The following is a 21,156-nucleotide window of genomic DNA, read 5'->3' on the forward strand; positions in this document are numbered from 1 at the left end:
TCCACAAAACGCCAGCATGACATCTCCATTTCGATCCCTTAGAGCACCCCCATACCCTGCTATCCCATTCTGAACTGACCGATCGGTATTTAGAGTGGGAATATCGTTGACAGGCTTCCTCCATTTAATCCATTGGTCCGTACTTTGCTTCAAATTCATCCCGATCCCCAGCTTTGATAGGACAGTGCGAATAGCTTCACCCTCCCTGACAGATTTCAATGATTTCCCTAGGTAGACTTTCATATTGTTCAGCGCCTTCATGTTGACCACATCTGTAGATAGGATTCTCTTTCGCTTCACTCGCCAGTTTCTTTCATTCCATATTGCTTGAATAGTAGCACACGTTAAAGCCTTTATCACTTCTGACGCCATAGAGTTTGGTCGACAGATGCGCATCATATAATACCATTCCTCATGCGAGTTTCTAACCCTTCTTGGTAACCCCATCGCCTCTTTGAAGCTTTTCCAGACAAGTTTAGAGTATGAACAGTCGAAGAATAGGTGGGCTGAACTTTTATCATGCATATCGCACAGAGAGCACCTAGATTGCCCAATCACTTTCTTTGCCATTAACCGATTTTGGGTCGGAAGAGATCCTGAGAATAATTGCCACACGGTGGAGGAGTGTTTAGGCACCGATAGCTTCCCCCACAAAATCTTGTACCATTTTACCTTGCTTCTCACATTCTTGAGGGCTGTATACGCTGAGGATGCAGTAAAAACCCTTGAGCTAGTTGGGGTCCAAATAACCTGGTCTTCAGAGATGTAAGAGTTTATCTCTGTATTCATGATCCACTCCCTCACTTCACATTTTGGTAGATCAAGGATACTTCGTGCCCAAGACCCATTTTCAACCACTGAGCTAACTAATGCATCAACTGGCACTACATCCGCAACGAGAGACTTTGCAATCGGATTCAAGAGCAGGGGGCATGAGCACTATGGGTCATGCCAAAATCTAGTACCATTACCATTAGTTATAATGTGTCTCACATAGTTCAATGCAGTTGCCCTATTCTTAAGGATACCTCTCCACACCCATGAGCAGTCTTTCGGTGCTTTCATTGTCCAAAACTACTTCTTCCTGATGTGATTTTCCCATGCCCACTTAACCCATAAGCCTTCAGCTTTTTGAGCCAATTTCACCACTAATCTACAATATGCAGCACAATTCCACACTCTTGTATCAATCAAACCCAACCCTCCATATTCTTTACCAAGTCTGAGCTTAAAATGACTTGCATGGTGCATTTTCTTCTCCATACTTGGCCCTGCCCATATGAATCTATTGCATAGCTTTGCTACCTTATCAAGTATTGTCTTCGGGAGCACAAAGGTTATTGCCTAATAAGTTTGAAAAGATGACAGCACTGAATTCACTAGTTGCACTCTTCCTGCTCTATTCAGATCCTTATTTTTCGAGTTGGAAATCCTTCCTGTGATCTTCTCAATAAGTGGGAGACACTCTCGTATGCCTAGCCTTGTTACAGTCAGTGGCAGTCCCAAGTAAGTGACCGGTGGAGTAACAAGAGAGATATTCATAGCCACTGCAAGTTCTAGCCCTTCCTCTTTGGGCATACTTCCAGTTAGGAGTGTTGTCTTGGCATTGTTGAGTTGAAGTCCTAGAGCCTTAGAGAAAGAGTGCAATATGTCCTTTATAGCCATCATGGATTCCATGTTACCTTTACAAAGCATAGATGTGATATGACCATCTTTCTACACTTTGAGTGGGCTGAAATCCTTTTCGATTGTAGTCCTTGAAGAAGAAGTGCACTCAGGATTCCCATAACAAGCACAAACAGATAAGGGGACACTGGGTCACCCTGTCTCATCCCTCTCTTCCCTTGAAAGTAGCCTTCCGGTGAACCATTTATCAGCAGAGAGAAAAACGGAGAAGCATAACACATCTGAAGCCATTCAATAAAAAAAGTTGGGAACTTAAACTTCTGGAGAATAGCTTCAAGTGCTTGCCAGGAAACAGAATCATAGGCTTTCTGGATGTCGAGCTTTATCACACATCTTTTCTGCCCATACTTTTTCGAGTAGCCTCAAAGAAGTTCATGCGCCATCAGAAGGTTATCCTGGATTGATCTTCCCGGCACAAATGCATATTAGGAGCAAGATACCAAGGAGGAAATACAACTCTTCATCCTGTTTGTTAGTACTTTGGAGATGCATTTATAAACAATATTACAACATGCTATAGGTCGGAAAGAACTCACATGGGAGGCATTTTTCATCTTTGGAATTAGACACAGAAAAGTTGCATTTATACCATCTGTTAGCTGCTTGTGGCTAAAAATATACTTGATGGCTTTAGTGAAGTCTTCTCCAATAATGTCCCAGCTATTCTTGAAAAAGCATGCATTAAAGCCATCAGGTCCTAGAGCCTTATTATCCTCCATATCAAACAGAGCCTCTTTTATCTCCGTGTCACAAATAGGGGTGACTAGCTGCTGGCTAATATCAGGATCTACCTTTATAGTAGAAATGCTACTAAGGAATTTAACATCACATTCAGGATCCAACGGCACTCCTAGGAACTCTTTGTAATATACCAGGAAGGCTTCAGCTACCTGTTCTCTGCCTTCCCTTCTGGTTCCATGCACATCAATTATACTCTATACAAGAAAGCAATGAGTTGTCTTTTCATTAACCGTAAGAAGGGATGTAATGCAGTAATATTAAGGTAATAAAACGCACATTTAGGAGCTGATCACCACCCCCAAATAACATCTTGCTTGTCCTGAAGCAAAGATGAGAGATAAAAACTAAGATCACAAATGAGTGATTTATTATAAGTTATACTAATCTCATTTCACAAAGTGTGATTACATTGACCATATGCAACAAGGCCTTCAACCACTAGAAATTCCCTAGTGGATGATGTTTAAGCCTCGTGAGAGTTTTCCAGTGAAGGTACTCACAAACTTCTTCTTTTTAGTACAAAAGGTCTTGTTTCCTTATTTATTCTCAGAAGTTCATACATCTCATTAGCGGAGAATACGGACAAGCTCCTTTGAACTTAGAATAACATATGTATAGTAATTTAATCATCTAAAGATAAATATGCAAAACATGAGTAATGAAATGCAAACGTAAAGTTGTTTCCAAGACTTTTGGAGAGTGTCCTTAAGGTGGATTCTTACAAGGGTGTGTTGCAATCACAACTCTCTGATAGATTCACTCAAGGTTCATTCTCTCAAGTGTAGCCGGCACTTATATTCCTCGAATACTCAAATGACGTCCAAATAAATCGAGGTCGATTGATCACGCTTGCCACTTACTATCACACTATCTTATTCCTAATCGAGCTAGAGGTCTTTTATTAGGAGTAATGAGGCTAGGGTGATGGTTTAGAAAGAAAAAGGAAGGGAAAAACAAAATTTGATAAGTTGAGAAACTGGGTCTTCAAGATATGTGTAACTAGAGAAGAACCTCGTTTTGTTCTTTTGCTTCTAAATTGTGATACATTCTTTAGCCCTTTGGCTTTGTGACTCCATATGATTTTGAAACTTTTCTTTTGTTTCTTTTTGTTTATGATATTGTCTCCCTTTGATTTTGAACTTTTTGGACATTCGATTTTTGACTTTTTTTTATTTATTTTTTGAGTTTTGGTTTTCGATGGGTTTTTCTTTTCTTCTCTTTCTTTTCTTTTCTTTTTGAAACAACTAACTTCTCTATTTTTGTACAAGGTCTTCTCTTCTCTTTTTTTTTAATATCCATCCAATTCTCAACTCATCAGCTGGGTAAGCTTCTTATTGTGTGTTGTAACGGGTTAGAAATTCTTGGTGAAAAATAAAAAGGCTTTTTGAAAAGGGTGAAGGCTTAAGAGGGGTAACTAGAGGAAAAACTATTTTTTTGGGTTTTTAACGTTTATTTGGCTATATCAATCCAAAAATGGCCTAAATTCTCTCTTAGGATATGACATGGTGATCAAGCAAGTGGACGTGTAGTCTTTCTATCCGGAAATCCTTTGTGTCATCACTCAATAATCATTCATATGAGGCTTTTGGCTAGATTCTCATAGGATATGGAACTTAATTGTTCTAGCCTTGGCTTCGGAAACTCACTGTTATATACAAACAAATGCTGATGCATGCCATTCATGAAAAGATGTAGAAACTATTGTATGTATATTAGTTTAAGTATGAAGAACGAATCTTTACTCTATTGCTATAATGAGACTTCTAAACTTTTTATTCATCATAGAAAAAGGAAACAAGACTTTATAATACTAAACAAAAAAATATTTTTGGTCTTTTTCGATTTTTTTTTTTTTTTTAGAAAGGAAGAAATATACTATTATATCTACTGTATATAAAATGTCTAGTTTTTGTAAAATGTTACTATACCACCTCCAAATAGAACTATGCTTTGTCCTCAAAGTATGAAGAGATAAGGAAAGAGATTACCATAGAAACATGAGCAAAAATGGTGATACACCTGTACTCTGTTCTTCATGATGAAAATACACCACCGCCAAATAAGTTTGGGGCTTGGATTATTTGATATAGAACGAGAAATACATGGTTTATTATACTAGGGATAATTATTCTACTATGAAATCTTTTTGGGTTTTTGTATTTTTGAAAACATATATGAAATGCATGAAAAAAATGGAAAATTTTGGCATGATGTATCTGGTTTACCTTCTACTAATATACCAAATTCCACAAGAAAACAAAAAAAAATAGCATATAATATTAATCATATAATTAAACTTACACTATATATATCCAAGTATACGGACACTAGGGAAATGCCTAGTCAGAATCTGTGGGTGACTCGTCTCGACGTCGAGAAGATCTTTCTCCTTGATGATGACGGGTCCTAGCATGTCTATCATTACGCGGGAGCGTGTCTATGATGCTCTGCAGTGTTCTAGTGACACTGTGCTGAAAACGTAATTGCTCCTGTTAGAAAGACCGCTGCTCCTCTCTGATGGTCCGTTGTTCTACTATAATGTTCTCCTGAGTTTCCCTGAGTTGGTGGAGATACATATGCAGAATCCTCTGGCCGCCATGGAGGAAGTGAATTATATCCATTGGCTGAGTGAACTGTCGAGTGGCATATTCAGTGAAGTAATCCACTTTCTCAGTCAGGCGTGCTTGCTCAACGGCTCTGTGATAGGTGAAAGCCATAACTTCTGGACGCAATGGGCATAGATAAGACCTGTGGTAGCGTCCTTGACCTCCACTAAGGCGTTTGTGGCCTCAAACCCCCAGTGCTACATGATCCAGATGACCAGCACTGGTAAAGGAGCGGTGGACTTCTTCAGTTTATAGAGTTGCTCCCAAACAAAGGTGACGATGCTGAAGGTGTTCTTCTGCTCTTGAAGAATCAATAGAACAGAGCATCGCCTTACCAATATCAGAAGGCTTGGCTGAGCCTAGCAGGTTGTAGGCTATCCACTGAGATACTACCAACTGATTCCTTCGCAGCGAACTCTGAAAAGCGCAGTGAGACTTGGGGTTTTTCACCCCTTCGAGAAGTGTCTCTACCATCATCACATCGATAGTCTTGTTGTCTGGAGACTATTCCGTCTGAACATAAGCCTTCAGAGGAATCCTCAGAACTCCACTCATCACCTCCTTAGTGAGCTCCAGCTCGCGACCATCCTTGACAACCGTGATGCGGTCATCCTCCCCTCTAAGCATACAGTTGTAAAATGAAAGAGTAAGAGAGGGAGAATAAGCCACACCTTCCAACAAAACCAAGGGTTCCCATCCTCTTCTTTCTGATCTTAGCTTTGAAGTGCAGTTCAAATAGATCATAAGTGAAGAGGTTTTTAAAAAATTTCTCTGGCACGATTTTAAGAACTCAAGCCATTTAGAGTAGGGATTGATAAAATTGGGGTTTTGAGTTGGAATAAGGTTTGAAAATGGAGCAGGCTGTGAAAAAATTGCGTGGTGGTGTGTATGGGCGGTCGCGAGCTAAGAAGGCGGCTAGGGTTGGAGATTTTGTGAGGAAGAAGATGGAAAGTTGGGTAGTCAAGTAAGCTAAGTAGTTTGATGGCACGTGCTTCTCACGTGTCTTTTTAATGAAATTGAAATTTTTGCCCAAGCCCAAATGAAATCAGGAAATTTTGATCTTGTCCTCAGTGCCTTGCAAACTTCAAGAGCAAATCTGCACTTTGTTACTTGTCTGATCTTGACCCGTGAGGTACCAAAATGATCAGCATCGAAAATGCAACATAATGGTATATAATACACTTACATCCAATGGTGGATGAAAAGCAGATGATAGAAAAAACCAAAAAGGAAATGTGGGAAATATGTACAGTTAACAGAAGGAAAATTTAATTAATTTTTTTGGTTTTGAATAAGTTTGACTTGAAATTTTAAAAAGGTGGATCGTTTTAAGTCAGATCCCCAAGACTTGGAAGTTTTTGAAAACTTGAGTCAATCCCAACCAGATGGTTATATTACTCTATTTAGCTCTGCTCGATGATTAGGTGGCTGGCACATGAAAGCTTTAAAAACTGAATTATCACTATGAGGTTGAAGAACGGGGCAAGTTGATATTTGACAATTCGAGCACCAGCCTTCTCTCATAGCTCGTCTCTTACGTGCGTATAAACTCTTACCTAAACCAAGAATGATTTTTAGTATATGTTTTCATATCTTAAGCTGCAGTTCTCTAGGAAGTGCTTGCACACGATCATTAAAACTGATCCATCTAGTCTTACTGGTTTTTGTTTGCTACAGAAGACATTTTTGAAAAGTTTTTCAGAAAAGAGAGATTAAGAAGGGCAAAAAAATTTGAAGAATGGAAAATTTTAAAAATTTGTACAAGTTTGAGTTTTTTAACATCAGATTCTCACAACAAAATAGAGAGATAGATGCAAAAGATAGAATTAAACAAAGAATAGTATCACTTTGGGTTACTTTATTTGTTTAATTCTCGTTTGGAAATGCCTCGTCTTTTTTTTTTAGTTGGTTTTCTGAATCAAAATATATCTCTAGCTATATAAAGGCTTTGATAAGAAGATAAAATTATATGTGAATCCGGTATCATTTTGGTTACTTTTGGGCGTATAATTTTCATTTTTATATCATCTAGTTTTGAAAACTATGGAGAGATGTTTAAAGAAACTCATACTTAAAAGCTGTGATTCTAGATGCTATTACTTGAAAACAAACCATAACAGATAATCTTAGGCAACTTTCATGTCGGTTCTATGGTGAACCCAATCTAGACAGACAGAGCTTCAGCTATGCGAGTTGGGGGATTTATTGCATAAGACATGGAATGTCTAGACTTGAGCGAATATCTCGGTAATATAGGTGACCAAGCAAAGCTGATCTCAAACCGCCCCTAGATTGCGTTGTTCTAGGGGTTAGTCTGTGTAAAATCCATTGCTCATTTTGTTTTTTGAAAAAAATCACTTAACTATTGATGTATCGAGAATCTATCATTAACAAAACAAAGAAAACAAACATTTTTGAAAAAGAAATGTAAAATAAAGAAAAGAAAAATGGTATACTCGCTCCACAGGTTCACACTTACTCCAACAACGAGTAAAAAGTGTTCTGCAAAGAATATGCGAGATAAACTGTGCACTAAGGCTCCAGCACTTACAAGCACACCCTCCAAGTAGAGAGGTCCGGTTACCTTTAGGATGCACTCCCATGGAAAGCATCGAGAAAACATAACATGAATCTTTTATAGTTAGATATTCAAGACTATATGTGAGGTCGTTTTAAGTCATATTCCCCAAGACTATGCATAAGATGGGTGATATGCTGTTAACTATATACTAATAGCCTAAATAGTTAAGGATCTTTGTAGAAAAACATATGAAAGCATACACCCCCAAACAGAATGAAATGATGTATTTGGAGTGTAAGATGTAGAATGATAAGAGAATGTTTGTGTAACCCATCTTGGAATTTATGCAATAACCCGCCATGTTTGAATTGTCCAAAAGAGTGAGAGGTTGGTAGTAGATGTCCTTCATAAGGCTCAAATTATGGGAAATAGGACATACCAGGTTTCTCAAATACAGAAATGATGGACTCTTGTGTTTGTATATTAGGCAAAGTCTCTTTACTGGGAAGGTTTAGAAAATTATGAATGATCTCGAAGGCAATTGGCTTAAGTGCGAATTTCTGGTTTCGTGGTTCAGTGCTCAGAAATTGGTGAATGGAGGTTGGATTTCAAGAGGTGTTAAATTGAGATGGTGATGGTTGGGTGGTGGTTCTTCACATGATCTTGAGGACTCAGAGAATTCTTCATCTAGTTTTGGCATTTCCACAAGATTGTGGTTCATATCTGAAATAGTAAGGATGTCACAAATTTGTTCTATCGATAAGTTTTTAATGGCCAAACTAAATTGAAATCCACTTCTGCCATAGATTTTATTCCCTCTTCTCCAAGCACTCCATTTTCTTTATCCTCTCTGCCTAGATCTTCATAAAATTTGTCAATGCCATTTTCCAAATGTGTCGAATCTAATACATGCTCTTGAGTTTCTTCAATCTGTCGGAGTTTTCCCATTTATGGGTAATGATGTATTAAGGCATGTGAGAGAAATTGTGACTTCAGACATATAGTTATCATCATAAGATTTGGAAATCACACGATAGTCAGGTGGATGGTGATGGGTATTTAACTGGTTATTAATATCAGGATGGGCTTTAGCAATGGGCTTTGTTATAGCAACACCTTGTTCCTCTTTTCGGCTGGGTTATAGATTGGTGGAAAGAATATTTGTCTCAGGTGTGGCATTATTTGAATCAGATTGGAGAAAAACATAAGGTAGTTGCTATTTTCTGAGTTAGTATTGTTTCCTTAGCCATTTCCTGGTAGAGTTGGTCTGTGATAGATGGTGTAGTGGAATATGAATTTGATATGGATGGTGATGTGAATGGTAATGGGTTTTGGGTGAAACCGCACTCTGACTGACCATATGAATACATGAAAGGTGGTTGACTATTTGTGATGGAACTCCACGAATTGTCGACATGATTAGAAAACTCTTGAGTGTATTGGGTACTAGGGAAGTTTGAAATTTGAGGTTCATAATAATAAGGATTTCCCGTAGTAGACTCGAATTCAGTATATGATAGACAATGGGATAACCAGTGATAAGGACTACCGCAAAAAGAACAAGGTTCTGGGTTTGCATTGTAATTCCATGACGGTTGTGATGCATATTGATAAGACATGAATGCTCAATCAATGATACTGCACAAACAGTAGAAATTCATTTTTTTTTGGATTTTTGAAAATATTTGCTTGGTCTATAGATTACTATGCCCTGTTCAAATGAACAATTAGGCATGAGACTAGGATAACTCTACTACATGTCTCAGAAGAGTAGGCAGTCACTTCACCAAGTGGTGTGCTACCAAGAATCTCACTCAAGATGAATATGGTGGAGGGGAGTGAGGAAGGTAGTTGGTCCACCGAAGTCTGGTAACTGATTATTATTCTAAATCCTTGTGGCTATATTTTTGTCCTTTTCTGGAGGAGCGTGACTACTTTGCGTTCTAGTTTATTAATTTTAATTCATTTTTTTTGGTCTAGGGCTTTAGGAATCAAACAACGTCCAATTTACCTACATTAAGGAATGACTTCCCAATGGTTGTTATGTGCCTCAAGTTCAACCTTATGCGTGAATGTAAATTGCAGTGCGGAAATTAAATTTCAAACAATCATGTAAGCATGCCTGAACACACAAGGTATCCACTTACATGGGCTTTGAGGAGGTTTAGAAGTTACCTCTTAAGCCATGCTTACACGCTTCTTGAGGAGAAGGCGACGTTGGTTGGCGCGTGATCTGAGAATTAGGCCCAATCTTTCGAGCTTTACCCTATTAAGTTGCAGTAAATGTCCACTTAAAAAGCCCACAAGTCGGGTTTTTGATAATTAAACAACTTTGGCTTCAAGGGCCCAAAACTTAAAACTAAACTAATATTATACTAATCTAATAGATTAACTAGTTTAGATTGATTATCTAGATTAACTAGAGTTAAATGGACTTAGAGTGTTGATTACCAAGTTGATTAAAATTGTGCGAGCGATGATTCACGACTTGTCTCGCACACTTGAACTTCCCAAGGCAATGAAAACTCTAATCTCTTGGTAAGTTTAAATTTTCAACCAACTTTCAACTCATGTTCATCCACAAAAATCAATCAAAAACCATTTTTCCTATTTTTGTTTTTGTATTTTTTTTAATCTCTAACTATTACAAACAAGTTCCACTTATATATCCTACTTTATTACAAAATCCGGGTCTGGAGCTCAACTAAACATCTCAAAACAACTGGAACTGGAAAAAATTGGACGCTGGTGTGCTGACGTGGCCTCGCGGTCGCCCGTCCTATTTTGGTGAACTTCCGTCGATTTTCGGCTACAGCTTCAGCTCTTCTCAAGCATGTTGATCCCGTACCCTGGTTTGCAAAAAAGTAAGTCAGTAATGAAAAAAAACGAAATAAAACAACGAAAATTTTATAAAAAAAAACAAAAAATGGAAATGTGAAAATGGTGCTTCCTCCTTAGATGCTCAACGAAGCACTCTTGCTCCTTCAATCCATCACGGCGACGCTATTTGAAGTAGTGGTATTGGGAAGTATCTTCAAAAGATTAGAAGTGAGGTTCACCATAGATTGTTTGGACTTGAATGATTGGGAGTTTTAGAAGAAGGAAAGTAGTTTCTCTTTAGGATTTGTTTAGTTTCTAGTTGAATGAAGAACATGAAGAACATAAAAACTCTTGTTGAATGGAAAATGTAAACACAAACATTGAAGTAATGGAAAGATTGATTGAAAGAAATAACACAGAAAGGAAGATTGGTTAATTTATTAACAAAGCAAATAACAAGATTGAAATGAAATGAAGAACAATAAAGTAGGACTTGAAAAATAAAAGACTAGAAATAAAATCCTACATGACACTAGATTAAGTCTAGGTGCATTCTCTCTCCCTAACTTTTAGTTTATATACCCCTACTTTATGGTTTTTACTGATTTGCCCTTCTCCATTACATTTGAGACACCTCACACTTTACTTTATGCTTTTCCTTTTTCTTTTCCTTTCTGATTTCTTCTTGATCAAGATAGGTTTTGCAGAATGCCATATTTGGTGATAAGGACCTCCATCTCTGTTCTTCTGAGTTGAGGGCTTTGACCTTTGACTTTGACCCTTGACTTTGACCTTAGACTAACTTTTTCAACACTTTTTCATAGCAGCTTCTGGTCTTCATAATAAGCGTGATTAAGGCTCCTTTTGGTGCTAAGACACAGTTTTCATGATAAGTGATTTGAAATTCTTTGTAACCTGAAAAGGACAATAAAAGCTATGAGTTGTCTTTTCATTAAATGTAAGAAGTGTTGTAATACAGTAATATAAGAGTAATTAAATGCACATTTGGGAGCTGATTAGGTTGTTTGATGCAGAACGAGAAATACATAGTTTGTTGTACTAGGGATAATTATTTTATTATAACCTTTTTCGGTTTTTGTGATTTTGAAAACATATGTAATGCAGAAAGGAAAATGGAAAATTTGGCATGATGTATTTGTATTACCTTCTACTCATATACCAAATTCCATATAAGAAACAAATAAAACAAGCAGATAAAATTAAAATTACACTACTAGTTATAATTGTACATACGAGCGAAAATAAACAAACTGAAAATAAAATCTAACTATCTATACGGACACTAGGGACCTGCCTAGTCAGAATCAGTTCGTGACTCGTCACGACGTCAAGAAGATCCTTCTCCTTGCTGACGTCGGGTCCTAGGGTGTCTATTGTTACGTGGGAGTTGATAAAGGTAAAATGAATAGTTTTACCTACAAATAAACGAATAAACTTAAACGCAAGTAAAACTAAAACTATTTTCGTGTCTACTTATCAAAGTTTTTCTACTCTCGATTCTATCAAAATAGAGTTGGAGTAAAATATTCGTTCCACTCCTAGTTCTTTAGAATTAGTGTTTCCTAAGATTATCAATCTATCCAAAGTTAATGAGAGTAATGATGGAATTATACTACGATGCAAATTAAACTAACAAGATACGATAATGCAACTACGGAATGCTAAATTGAATCTATGATAAGGAATTAGGGGGGATTGATTCCACCTTAACTCAACTTAATCAACTAACAAAGAAATGTCGCAATCCAAATCGAAATGTTTTCGCATAACAAATTGGTAATTCTAATCCCTAATTATTCATGGCAATCTCTACCAAATAATAACTAGCATGTGAAGAAATCAAACCCATTCTCATGGTGAACTAATTACTCTCTATAATTGAATAGATTATCACAATGATTTCTAAGTTAACAAAGATCAAGCTTCATCAAGGCTTCTTCAACCCCCTCTAATGGAGGTTTAGCCTACAATCATTATATTATCATTTCTAATTGAATTTAAACAAGACATGATATCAAGATTATAACTTTACTATATTGATTTAATCAAGAATTCAAATCTAAATTAACAACTAAGAAATGATTAACAACTAAAACTGAATTTAGATCTAAGTAATTTAATAAACCAAAACTGAAATCATGAATAACTAACTACTTTTATTAATCTAATAAAGGAATAACAATGATTCAATAATCTAAATTAAAACAAGATAATAGAAAACTAATTAATTGAATGTAAAAACTAGATCTAGAATTATTCTCTAATGGTTACTTGCTACCTAAAACTAAAGATTGCTTAAGAGTTAAGTCTTGTGTGTTGAAATGGAGGAGACCAAATCCACATTTTCGTGCATGGGCTGAGGAGCCATGTTTAGGGCAAAAAAATCGAGCCCAAAACCCAATCTCTTCAGTCCACAGAGCCCTTTTCGTCCACTTTTGCTCCTCTGATTGGGTCAAGGATACGGTCTGAGCCCAAAGATACGGTCTTCGTAAGTTCTGCTAACTTTTGTGTGTTGTTTCTGTCCGCATTGACTTTGACTTTTTAGCTTTGACCGGGCTTTATAAAGGCTTTTTTCTCTTTGAATCTTGGCCTTTTATCACAGAACTTCTTAGCAACCAACCCTTGCTCCTTTATCTCGCCAAAGTGACACATTTCTGCACAAAATTGACTTCAATACCTGAAATACATAAAAGCACGTAATCAACATTAACTCTTATTTATTACTCGCATAATTGGTCTAAAAGTATTATGGTTAAGGGGTAAAAACTATAGTTTTGGGCTCTTATTAAACCACCCCCAAACAGTATTTTGCTTGTACTCAATCAAATATGAGAAATTATAATAAGTGACCAAAAATGGAGTTCTAACTACTCTTGTTTCGCCGAGTCCGATTGCATTGACCATATGTAACAAGGCCTTAAACCACTAGGAATTCCCTAGTGGACGAGTTATAGCATCGTGAGAGTTTTCCAGTGAAGGTACTCACAAACTTCATCTATACTACAACGACTAAGAAATAAAACTATTATTTCCTTATTTATGCTCCCAATTGTCTATATATCTCACTAGCAATGAATAAAGAATAATCAAGTCGAAACCTAAGCTAATATATGCATAATAATCAATCATCTACGAATAAACATATATACAATGAGTAATACTTTGAAATGCACTAGCAGGTCCGTTTATGAAAACTCGCAATAGTGTCCTTAAATTGGTCCTCACATAAATGTCAAGACAAAAACCACTCTGATTTTTCCGCTCAAGTTTCGCTACTCCAGTGTGCAGTGGGTACACTTTAACTTACAATCTCAATGACACACAAGGAAGCCAGAGTCGATCAAACACATCTGCCACTTATTATCACACTAACCTATTCCTAATTAAGCTAGATGTCTTTATTAGGTGTTGCGGGGTTTAGGAGATGGTTTAAGAAAGAAGGAAATGGATATTTAAAAAGGACAAGTCTGAGATAATTGAGTCTTCATATTATGTAACTAGAGAAAACCTTGTTCTTTACTTTTGCTTCTACATTTTGTTTCCATCATTAGCCATATTTTTCTTTTTCTTTGGCTTTTGACTCCTTGAATTCTATTTTTTGAGTTCTAACTCTTTTTTTTTCTATTATTTGTTTTTTTTTTATTTATTTGGATGGAAACTTTCTTTTCTTATTTGAAGCGACTAACAATTTCTTGATTTCAAAGGTCTTTCTCTTTCCTATTTTTCATCTCTATTCTCATACTCATTCAAAGAATGGGTAGGCTGATTTTTTTTTTATTTTGTTTTGTAAATGGTTAAAAGATTTGCGGTTTATGAAAGGCTAAAGAAAGGCTCAGAGGGGCGACTAGCAGAAAATAATTTTATAAGGGTTGAATTTCTGGTTATATCGATACAAAGAGGGCCTAAATTCTCGCTTAGGATATGGTATAGTGATCAAACAAGTGGACGTGTGATTTCTCTATCCGGATTTTACTTCTCCCTTGTGTCATTTCTCAAATGTTTTACTCATATAAGGCTTTAGGCTATATTCTCACAGGATTTGTAAAATAAGTACTCTAGCCTAGATTTCAGAAACTTACTGCCAAACAATCATAGATACTCATGTAATATATTTATGGATAGATACAAGGATTATTACCTACATATTAACCTAAGTTTCTAAAAACAATTATAATGCAAAAGCTACGTGAGATTTCTAGATTATCAAGGACTTAGAGAAGGAAAACAATACCAATATTCCTAAGTGTATAGTATAACTTTTTATTTATATTTTTAAAAAATTTGAATTTTTAACTAGAAAATAAAAGCATATTATACATATCTATATCCTAACAGATGCCTTAATTACACGTGTTTCTATGCCCCCCCCCCCCCCCAAACAAGAAGCATGTTTTGTCCTCAAAGTATTTAAATAAAAATGGTAGAGAAATACCATGGAGATGCGTAAAATTCTGGAACATCTGCAAAACAAGGTTAAAACATACTAATATAGAAAAAGAAAAACAGACACAACTATATATGAGTTCCACCCGTTATGGGGTTAACTAGAATTAAATTGGTTGGGACATAAGCAGACACTAACTGAAACTAAAACTTACCTCCTCTCCCACATTTACTCGTTATCCTCCTCATCTTCCTCTTTAAAGAGATGAGGTTCCTTCGCGTCCTGCCATGCCATGATAACTTGCCAAGCCCGTCGTCGTGTGTCATCAACACGTGCTAACATGTCAAGTGTTACTATGTCTGATGGTGTAAGGAGCAACCAAATGAGGTTGCACCTGCCATCCCGGCCAAGTCATTACTCGAAATGAGCGAACCACCCAATTGGTGGGTCTCATGACTTCAACCTTTTTCCAATCCGTGAACTGGGTACAGAATTCAGGTAGACAACTGCGCATGATGTGGCAAACTAAAACAGACATAAGAAGATACTTATGCCTCATGCTTTGGGCTCTATTAAGACTAGCCACTAATACTCGGGGAATGTCATATCGGTGACGTCCTTCAGCTAAAGCAAGGAAAACGTCACCTTCTGTACTATTTGCTGAAGTAAACTGCCACTCCCCTAAAATATTCATCAGGATGAATAATATGGTGGTGCCTACATTGAGGGACAGGCTACCAAGGGCCATGTTATAATGCCCTTGGTCCATTATACGGAACACCCCTCCCTCATAATACTCATGGAAATATGTATAGTCATAGAGGTATGCATTATCGGTCATATATCCCCACGTGTGAATAAGATTAAGTACTGGTATTCCCGAAACTAACGCTACCAAATACTTATTGAATTCTAGTAGCATGTCATCAACCACGACAGAGAATTGTTGTTCTCCGTGCTAGTTACAATAGAAACTAACATTATTGTAAAAATATTCAGTAAGCTGAGGTGAATACGAGTCGTCTTCACTTACCAGTAGATGCCTCCATCCTAACTGCAAGATCCTGTCGTGAAACCAATGTCCATAAGTCTCGCTTCCCAACAAGTCTTCAAAAGACTGCTCCGGTATGACTATAGGTGATGTCATCACAAAATTACTCTCTAGAACAGCTGGAGCGATCCTGGAACAACCTACAAAAAATAGGAATTTTTCCTGCCTAAGGAGGTCAAGGCGCGGGGTGCGCTCTGACTAAGCCTTGTATGGGTGCTGGTCGTGCTCCGGAGAATTTGGACTCATGTGTTTTGAAGCGAATGGTATTTCAGTTTGGTCTTGGGAGGGCGCGGTCGTGCTCAAGTGAAAACTGGACTTACAGTGTTTTGGGCGTGGGTCACGCTCAGAATTGGTCCAGGTAGGGCGGTCGCTTCGAGGAGCAAATGGATCGTGTTTTGTTTTGGGCTGGTGGCATCGAATCGAGGCGCAGGCGCTCGAAATCGAGTGCTAAAGTGAAGCAGAAAAAGAAAGAAAACTTGGGAGTGAAAGGTGAGAGATGAAAGTGAGAGATGTGAGTTTTGTGTGGCAAATGAATGAAGTTTATATAGGTTTTGAGTTTCCAAAACGAATCGGGAAGTTGCCAAAAAGTTTTAAGGCAATTGCCAAAAACTAAAAAAATTCCAAAACCGAAAACGGAAACAACCCGTATTCTTGATTCTAAAACAAACCTAATATCTTTTAGATTGAATTTAGAATATTAACTTCTAAACTCTTTTAGATTTCATCCTACTACAACATCTAATCATAGGCATGCCAATATCGGCAATATTCTCAACAATCACTCCAAAACAACTTCTAAAATTGAGGTACATATAAAAATTATGCCAGAATAAATAATATCACCCCCCAAATAATTCAGGAAGGTGGGATTAACAATAAAAACAATGCACATTTTGAAAAGAACCACATTATATTAAAATTGAAATTCAAACAACATTTAACTACTCAATTCAAATTTAACTACGGAATTCAAAAATTAACATCCGACTAAATAAAAACAAATACAAAACAACATCAACTCATAATATCCATAAATAACGCGCAGCTAGTAGTCGATGGCACATGAGAAGGAGATGACTCTTGAGCTCCCAATGGGCCAGAGCCATCCGTCCTGTGGCGACGACGCTCGTGCCTTACAGACGCCTCTTCAGAAGAAGAACCCCCCTGGGATGGGAAGCGTTCATGTATATATTCACGGAACTTTCGCTGAGCTTCCATCTCGGCCTTCATCTCCTCCCAATGCTCATCATCGCGTTGGGCGCGAGTCTCAAAGTTACGATGGATAGCAGCTTGCCGAGTCCGAAGGTCTTCACAAATTATATTAAGAGAACGCATGCTACGATGAAGCACCGACATGCATTCTGCATCAGATGTACACCTCTCCAAGGCATCGGCATCAAAACATGTCGTGTCATCCTCGTCCTCCTCCTCATCCTCTTTAACTACCCTCTCTTCAGGCAGCCTCCACGTCTTTTGGATATACTCTGTATAAATAGTAGGATTTTGGTGCCTTTTCAGGTAAATCCAATCAGACTTCGGAGTCGCTCTCAAGGTCATCATGATCTTCGTTATCAAAACAGAGAGAGGTGCAATACTCTTCCCGACTCCTCTAATCATAGTAATCAAAAACTCGAGGATACAGAAATCATACTCTCTCGTCTGGAATATCCAAAGCACGTGGAGACAATTCAGGCTGATGTCACTGACTTTCTCCTTTCCAATGACATACCTCCCAATCCACTGAGCGGCAGCCAGCTGGTTGGTTCGCAGAGACAACTGGTGAACACAATGTGAGCTCGCATTGTAGTTACCCTCCAAAACCATCTCGTTCATTAATGGCTCGATCCCAGTAAATTGGGATTCCTGATCACTGTGGCTACTAGAGTGCGTCTTTCCTCCATGCCGAAGATACGAGCCAACAAATTTCTATCCACTTCTCTCCTTACTTTATTCACCTTCACAAAAATTTTATTCCCAACCAACTCCCTCGTCCTATAAAATTGTTGGACCAAATCTTCGTGATAAAAATCGTTCGTCGTATACCACAAATGGTTCCAATCCCTACGAATCATCTCGTCACTGTAAAACGGCCCAAAGTTGAAGGGCGTAAATGTTTGTTTCGGTAAAATTCGTCGTTTTAGAGCCATTTGATGTTTGAATGGATTTGTGGGTTTGAATAAGGTAGGGAAAGAGTTTGCAACAACCTCACTAAAAAAATCAATGGTGGTGGCGTGGTGGGGGCGGTGGTAGTTCGAATTCTTGGATTTTTGGATGTTTTCGGTGGTTGAAATTGTTGGGGATGGTGGTGGCAGAGGTTTGGAGAAGATTTGAATTTGTTTTAAACTGTTGGCGTGGGTGTAGTTAGGTTTTCTTATTATTTTTTTTATTTTTGGTTTCTAGGGTTTGGAAGCTTTGTTAATGGCGGAATGAAAGAAATCGCGATTCTATTTTTTTGATTTGGAGGAAGGGGCGCGCGTGTCGCGCATGTGTGTGCGAGCTTAGGCCTAAGCCCAATTCGATTTTTGAAATCCGTCGATTTTTCGCGCAACTTCAAACTAAATTTGGCACTTCGTTACCGGTCTGATTTATGCGAATGAGATATAGAAGCGATCAGGAGAGAATTTCCAATCCAATGATCCATAAAACACTCTATTCCAACTGTGGGTGACATATAAGAAGATGGAAAATGCCTCAAAGTGCGTGTGTGACACAAGTTATGCCAAGGAATGAAATCTAATTTCATAGATAATGTCCACCCGAATCAAAAATATAATTAAACGGCCTAAGCAATACAAATGGAAGGTTTAACAATCAAGGATGGAAAAACAAACACCCCACCCCCAAACAAATTTTTGACAACAAAGTTTAGAAAATTTGTTTGAAACGTGGGTCTTTTAGAGTCATATTCCCAAGACTTCCTTAATTACTATTTTTATGATTTAGAATTTTTTTTTTAATTTTTATTTTTTTTATGAAAAAGATATAATAGAGAAAAACAATAAAGCAATAAATGCATAATTCACACCATAGACGAACATGACTAAAAAACCGAGAAAACATGCAAGAGTGGAATACGTGAATTATGTTAACCGTAGACTTAGAATCCGGTACTTACAGCCACACACTCCCTAGGGAGGGCCCAGTTCCCTGAATGGTGCACTTACCAATATATGGAAATGAAAAGAAGTACACCAACCAACAAAATGAGCCGTTTATAGTCAAATATTCTAGACTTTAACAAATAACTGGATATATATATATATACCCTGCAATTTTCAATAAATCAACAACCTAAAGAGTTGTGGGTCTTTCCATAAATAAATAACATGGAATGCACCCCCAAACAAAATCAAACTCCAAGATTTCCTACGACGTAACTTAGTGAAATGGAAGCAAAGTCTGATAGATCTAGAACGTAACCGCACATGCACCTTCTTTTTCATCTTTGAACGAGAGGGTGTCCAAGTGAATGATTGTGAGAAAATGGATGTTTGTGGAAGATATGGTGGATATGGATGAATTTTAGACGTAAGGAATGGAAGAATTGAGAATGTGGGTTTAACACAAAACTCATTCATGGTGTAGGTGGGTACTGTCTCAATTCTGAGAATGAAGGTGTCGAGTGCTTTTCCCTTAGGAATTATTTCCGTATTAGGAGGATTTAGAAGATCATTAAGCACAGAAGAAGCAAGAGGGTCAAGCGCAAACTCCATGTTCCGTTGAAAAGGTGGAGGGTGGGGAACATTGATGGAAGGTGAATGAGTGACTGGATGATATGAAGTATGGCGCTAACCTAATGCTCTCAATTCTAGATCATCAGAATCTTTAAGATATATGAGACATTCCTCAATAGGTGGGCTAGAAGAATCACTGGGATAGAGGGTGAAAAATTCTTTTTCTGTCATGGTGTTAAGGGATGAATGGATGTTGATAAGTGGGTACTCACAAGGTGGCAAAGAAGAGTTGCACAAGAGCTGAAGGAAATCTTCCTCAATTTCATCTACGTCCAGGGAGTCCTTGTCGAAATTAGAACTTCCGAAGGAAATGAATTGGTGCATATGATTATGAGGAAACGTGTTGTTAAAATACTCTTGAGCTAAGCTCTTTATCATGCTAACTTGTCCATCGATATTCATATCAGGAAAATGTTTCCTCGTTTTAAAAACATTGACCTCAACAGAAAGATGGCCAAAGGACAAGGACATCAAACCATCGCAGCAGTTTATAAGCGCATTGGCAATTGCCAAGAAAGGGCGCCCTAAAATTATCTGAACAGAGTCGTTAGCGACTTCTGTATCGAGGATAACAAAATCCGTAGGATAGTAGAAATCTTGAACCTTAACCAGCACATTTTCCACTACACCCTTAGGATACTTGATAGACCTATCAGCTAATTGCAACGTTATTGTTGTAGGTTGCATCTCCTGTAGACCTATTTGTTTATATAAATAATAAGGGAGTAAGTTAGCACTCGCCCCCAGGTCTAATAAAGCAGTGGTCGTGTGAGTATCCCCTAAAGTGCATTGTACAGTAGGACGACCAGGGTCCTTGTACTTAACGATTCTATTGTATTCCATTAAGGTTGAAAATTGTTCAATTAAAAATGCGTCTTTAGGAATCTTTGTCTTACGCCTAGTAGTGCACAACTCTTTGAGAAACTTAGCATGGTGAGGTAACTTTTTAATTGCTTCAAGAAAAGGTAAGTTTATCGTTAGATTTTTAAAAACTTCCCTAATCTCGTCAAAATTTGTATCCTTGTTTAGCATAGCTAATCTCTGAGGAAACGGTGGTTTCTCTCTATATTTAGCATATAGATCAACAGAATGTTTAACCTTGGCGTTATGTTTCTTAGGTTGTAGTTTAACTGGTACCTATACAGGGGTAGGATCTTCAGTTTCTATTTCGGTATCTAGTTCAATATCTGGTATAGGGACTACTGGTGGGGTAACTATACGCATAGTTACTTTGTTATCAACCACTCTGCCTGAACGGAGAGTGGTGATGGAATTTAGCTCACCTACATTTTCATTGTTCTTACTAGTACTACCGTTGACCTCAAAGGCTGTGTTTGTTGTTTTAGGATTAGATATCGCTTGTCCTGGAAACACACCTTTTGTTTGTACCTTCTCTTGTGCTATCTGCTGTAAGGAAAGTTGGATAGCTTGTAAAATTGGTTGTTGGGTTTGTATAAAGGCATCAAAACGATCCGGTTGTGGAGGAGTGTTAGATATAGGTTATGTGACAGGAATCATGTCACATTGATTATTAATGGGTGGATTTTGATAGTTATTATTTACCGGAACGATACCTCTATTAGCATTATAAT

The 21,156-nt window shown here is 37.6% G+C and overlaps 1 protein-coding gene across 1 annotated transcript; it reads right to left on the bottom strand.

Moving 5' to 3' along the window:
* Positions 1–1,344: 1,344 nt before the first annotated feature.
* Positions 1,345–17,165, bottom strand: LOC147515875 (uncharacterized). Its single transcript, XM_086593082.1, has 4 exons — positions 16,893–17,165; positions 2,223–2,621; positions 1,683–1,907; positions 1,345–1,629 (listed from the first exon to the last, which is right to left on the bottom strand). Exons 1-4 carry the CDS (start codon positions 17,163–17,165, stop codon positions 1,345–1,347), a joined length of 1,182 nt encoding a protein of 393 aa, XP_086449208.1.
* Positions 17,166–21,156: the final 3,991 nt, after the last annotated feature.

This window comes from Coptis chinensis, chromosome 2 (genome assembly GCF_015680905.1).
Source record: "Coptis chinensis isolate HL-2020 chromosome 2, ASM1568090v1, whole genome shotgun sequence".
NCBI classification, from domain to species: domain Eukaryota; kingdom Viridiplantae; phylum Streptophyta; class Magnoliopsida; order Ranunculales; family Ranunculaceae; genus Coptis; species Coptis chinensis.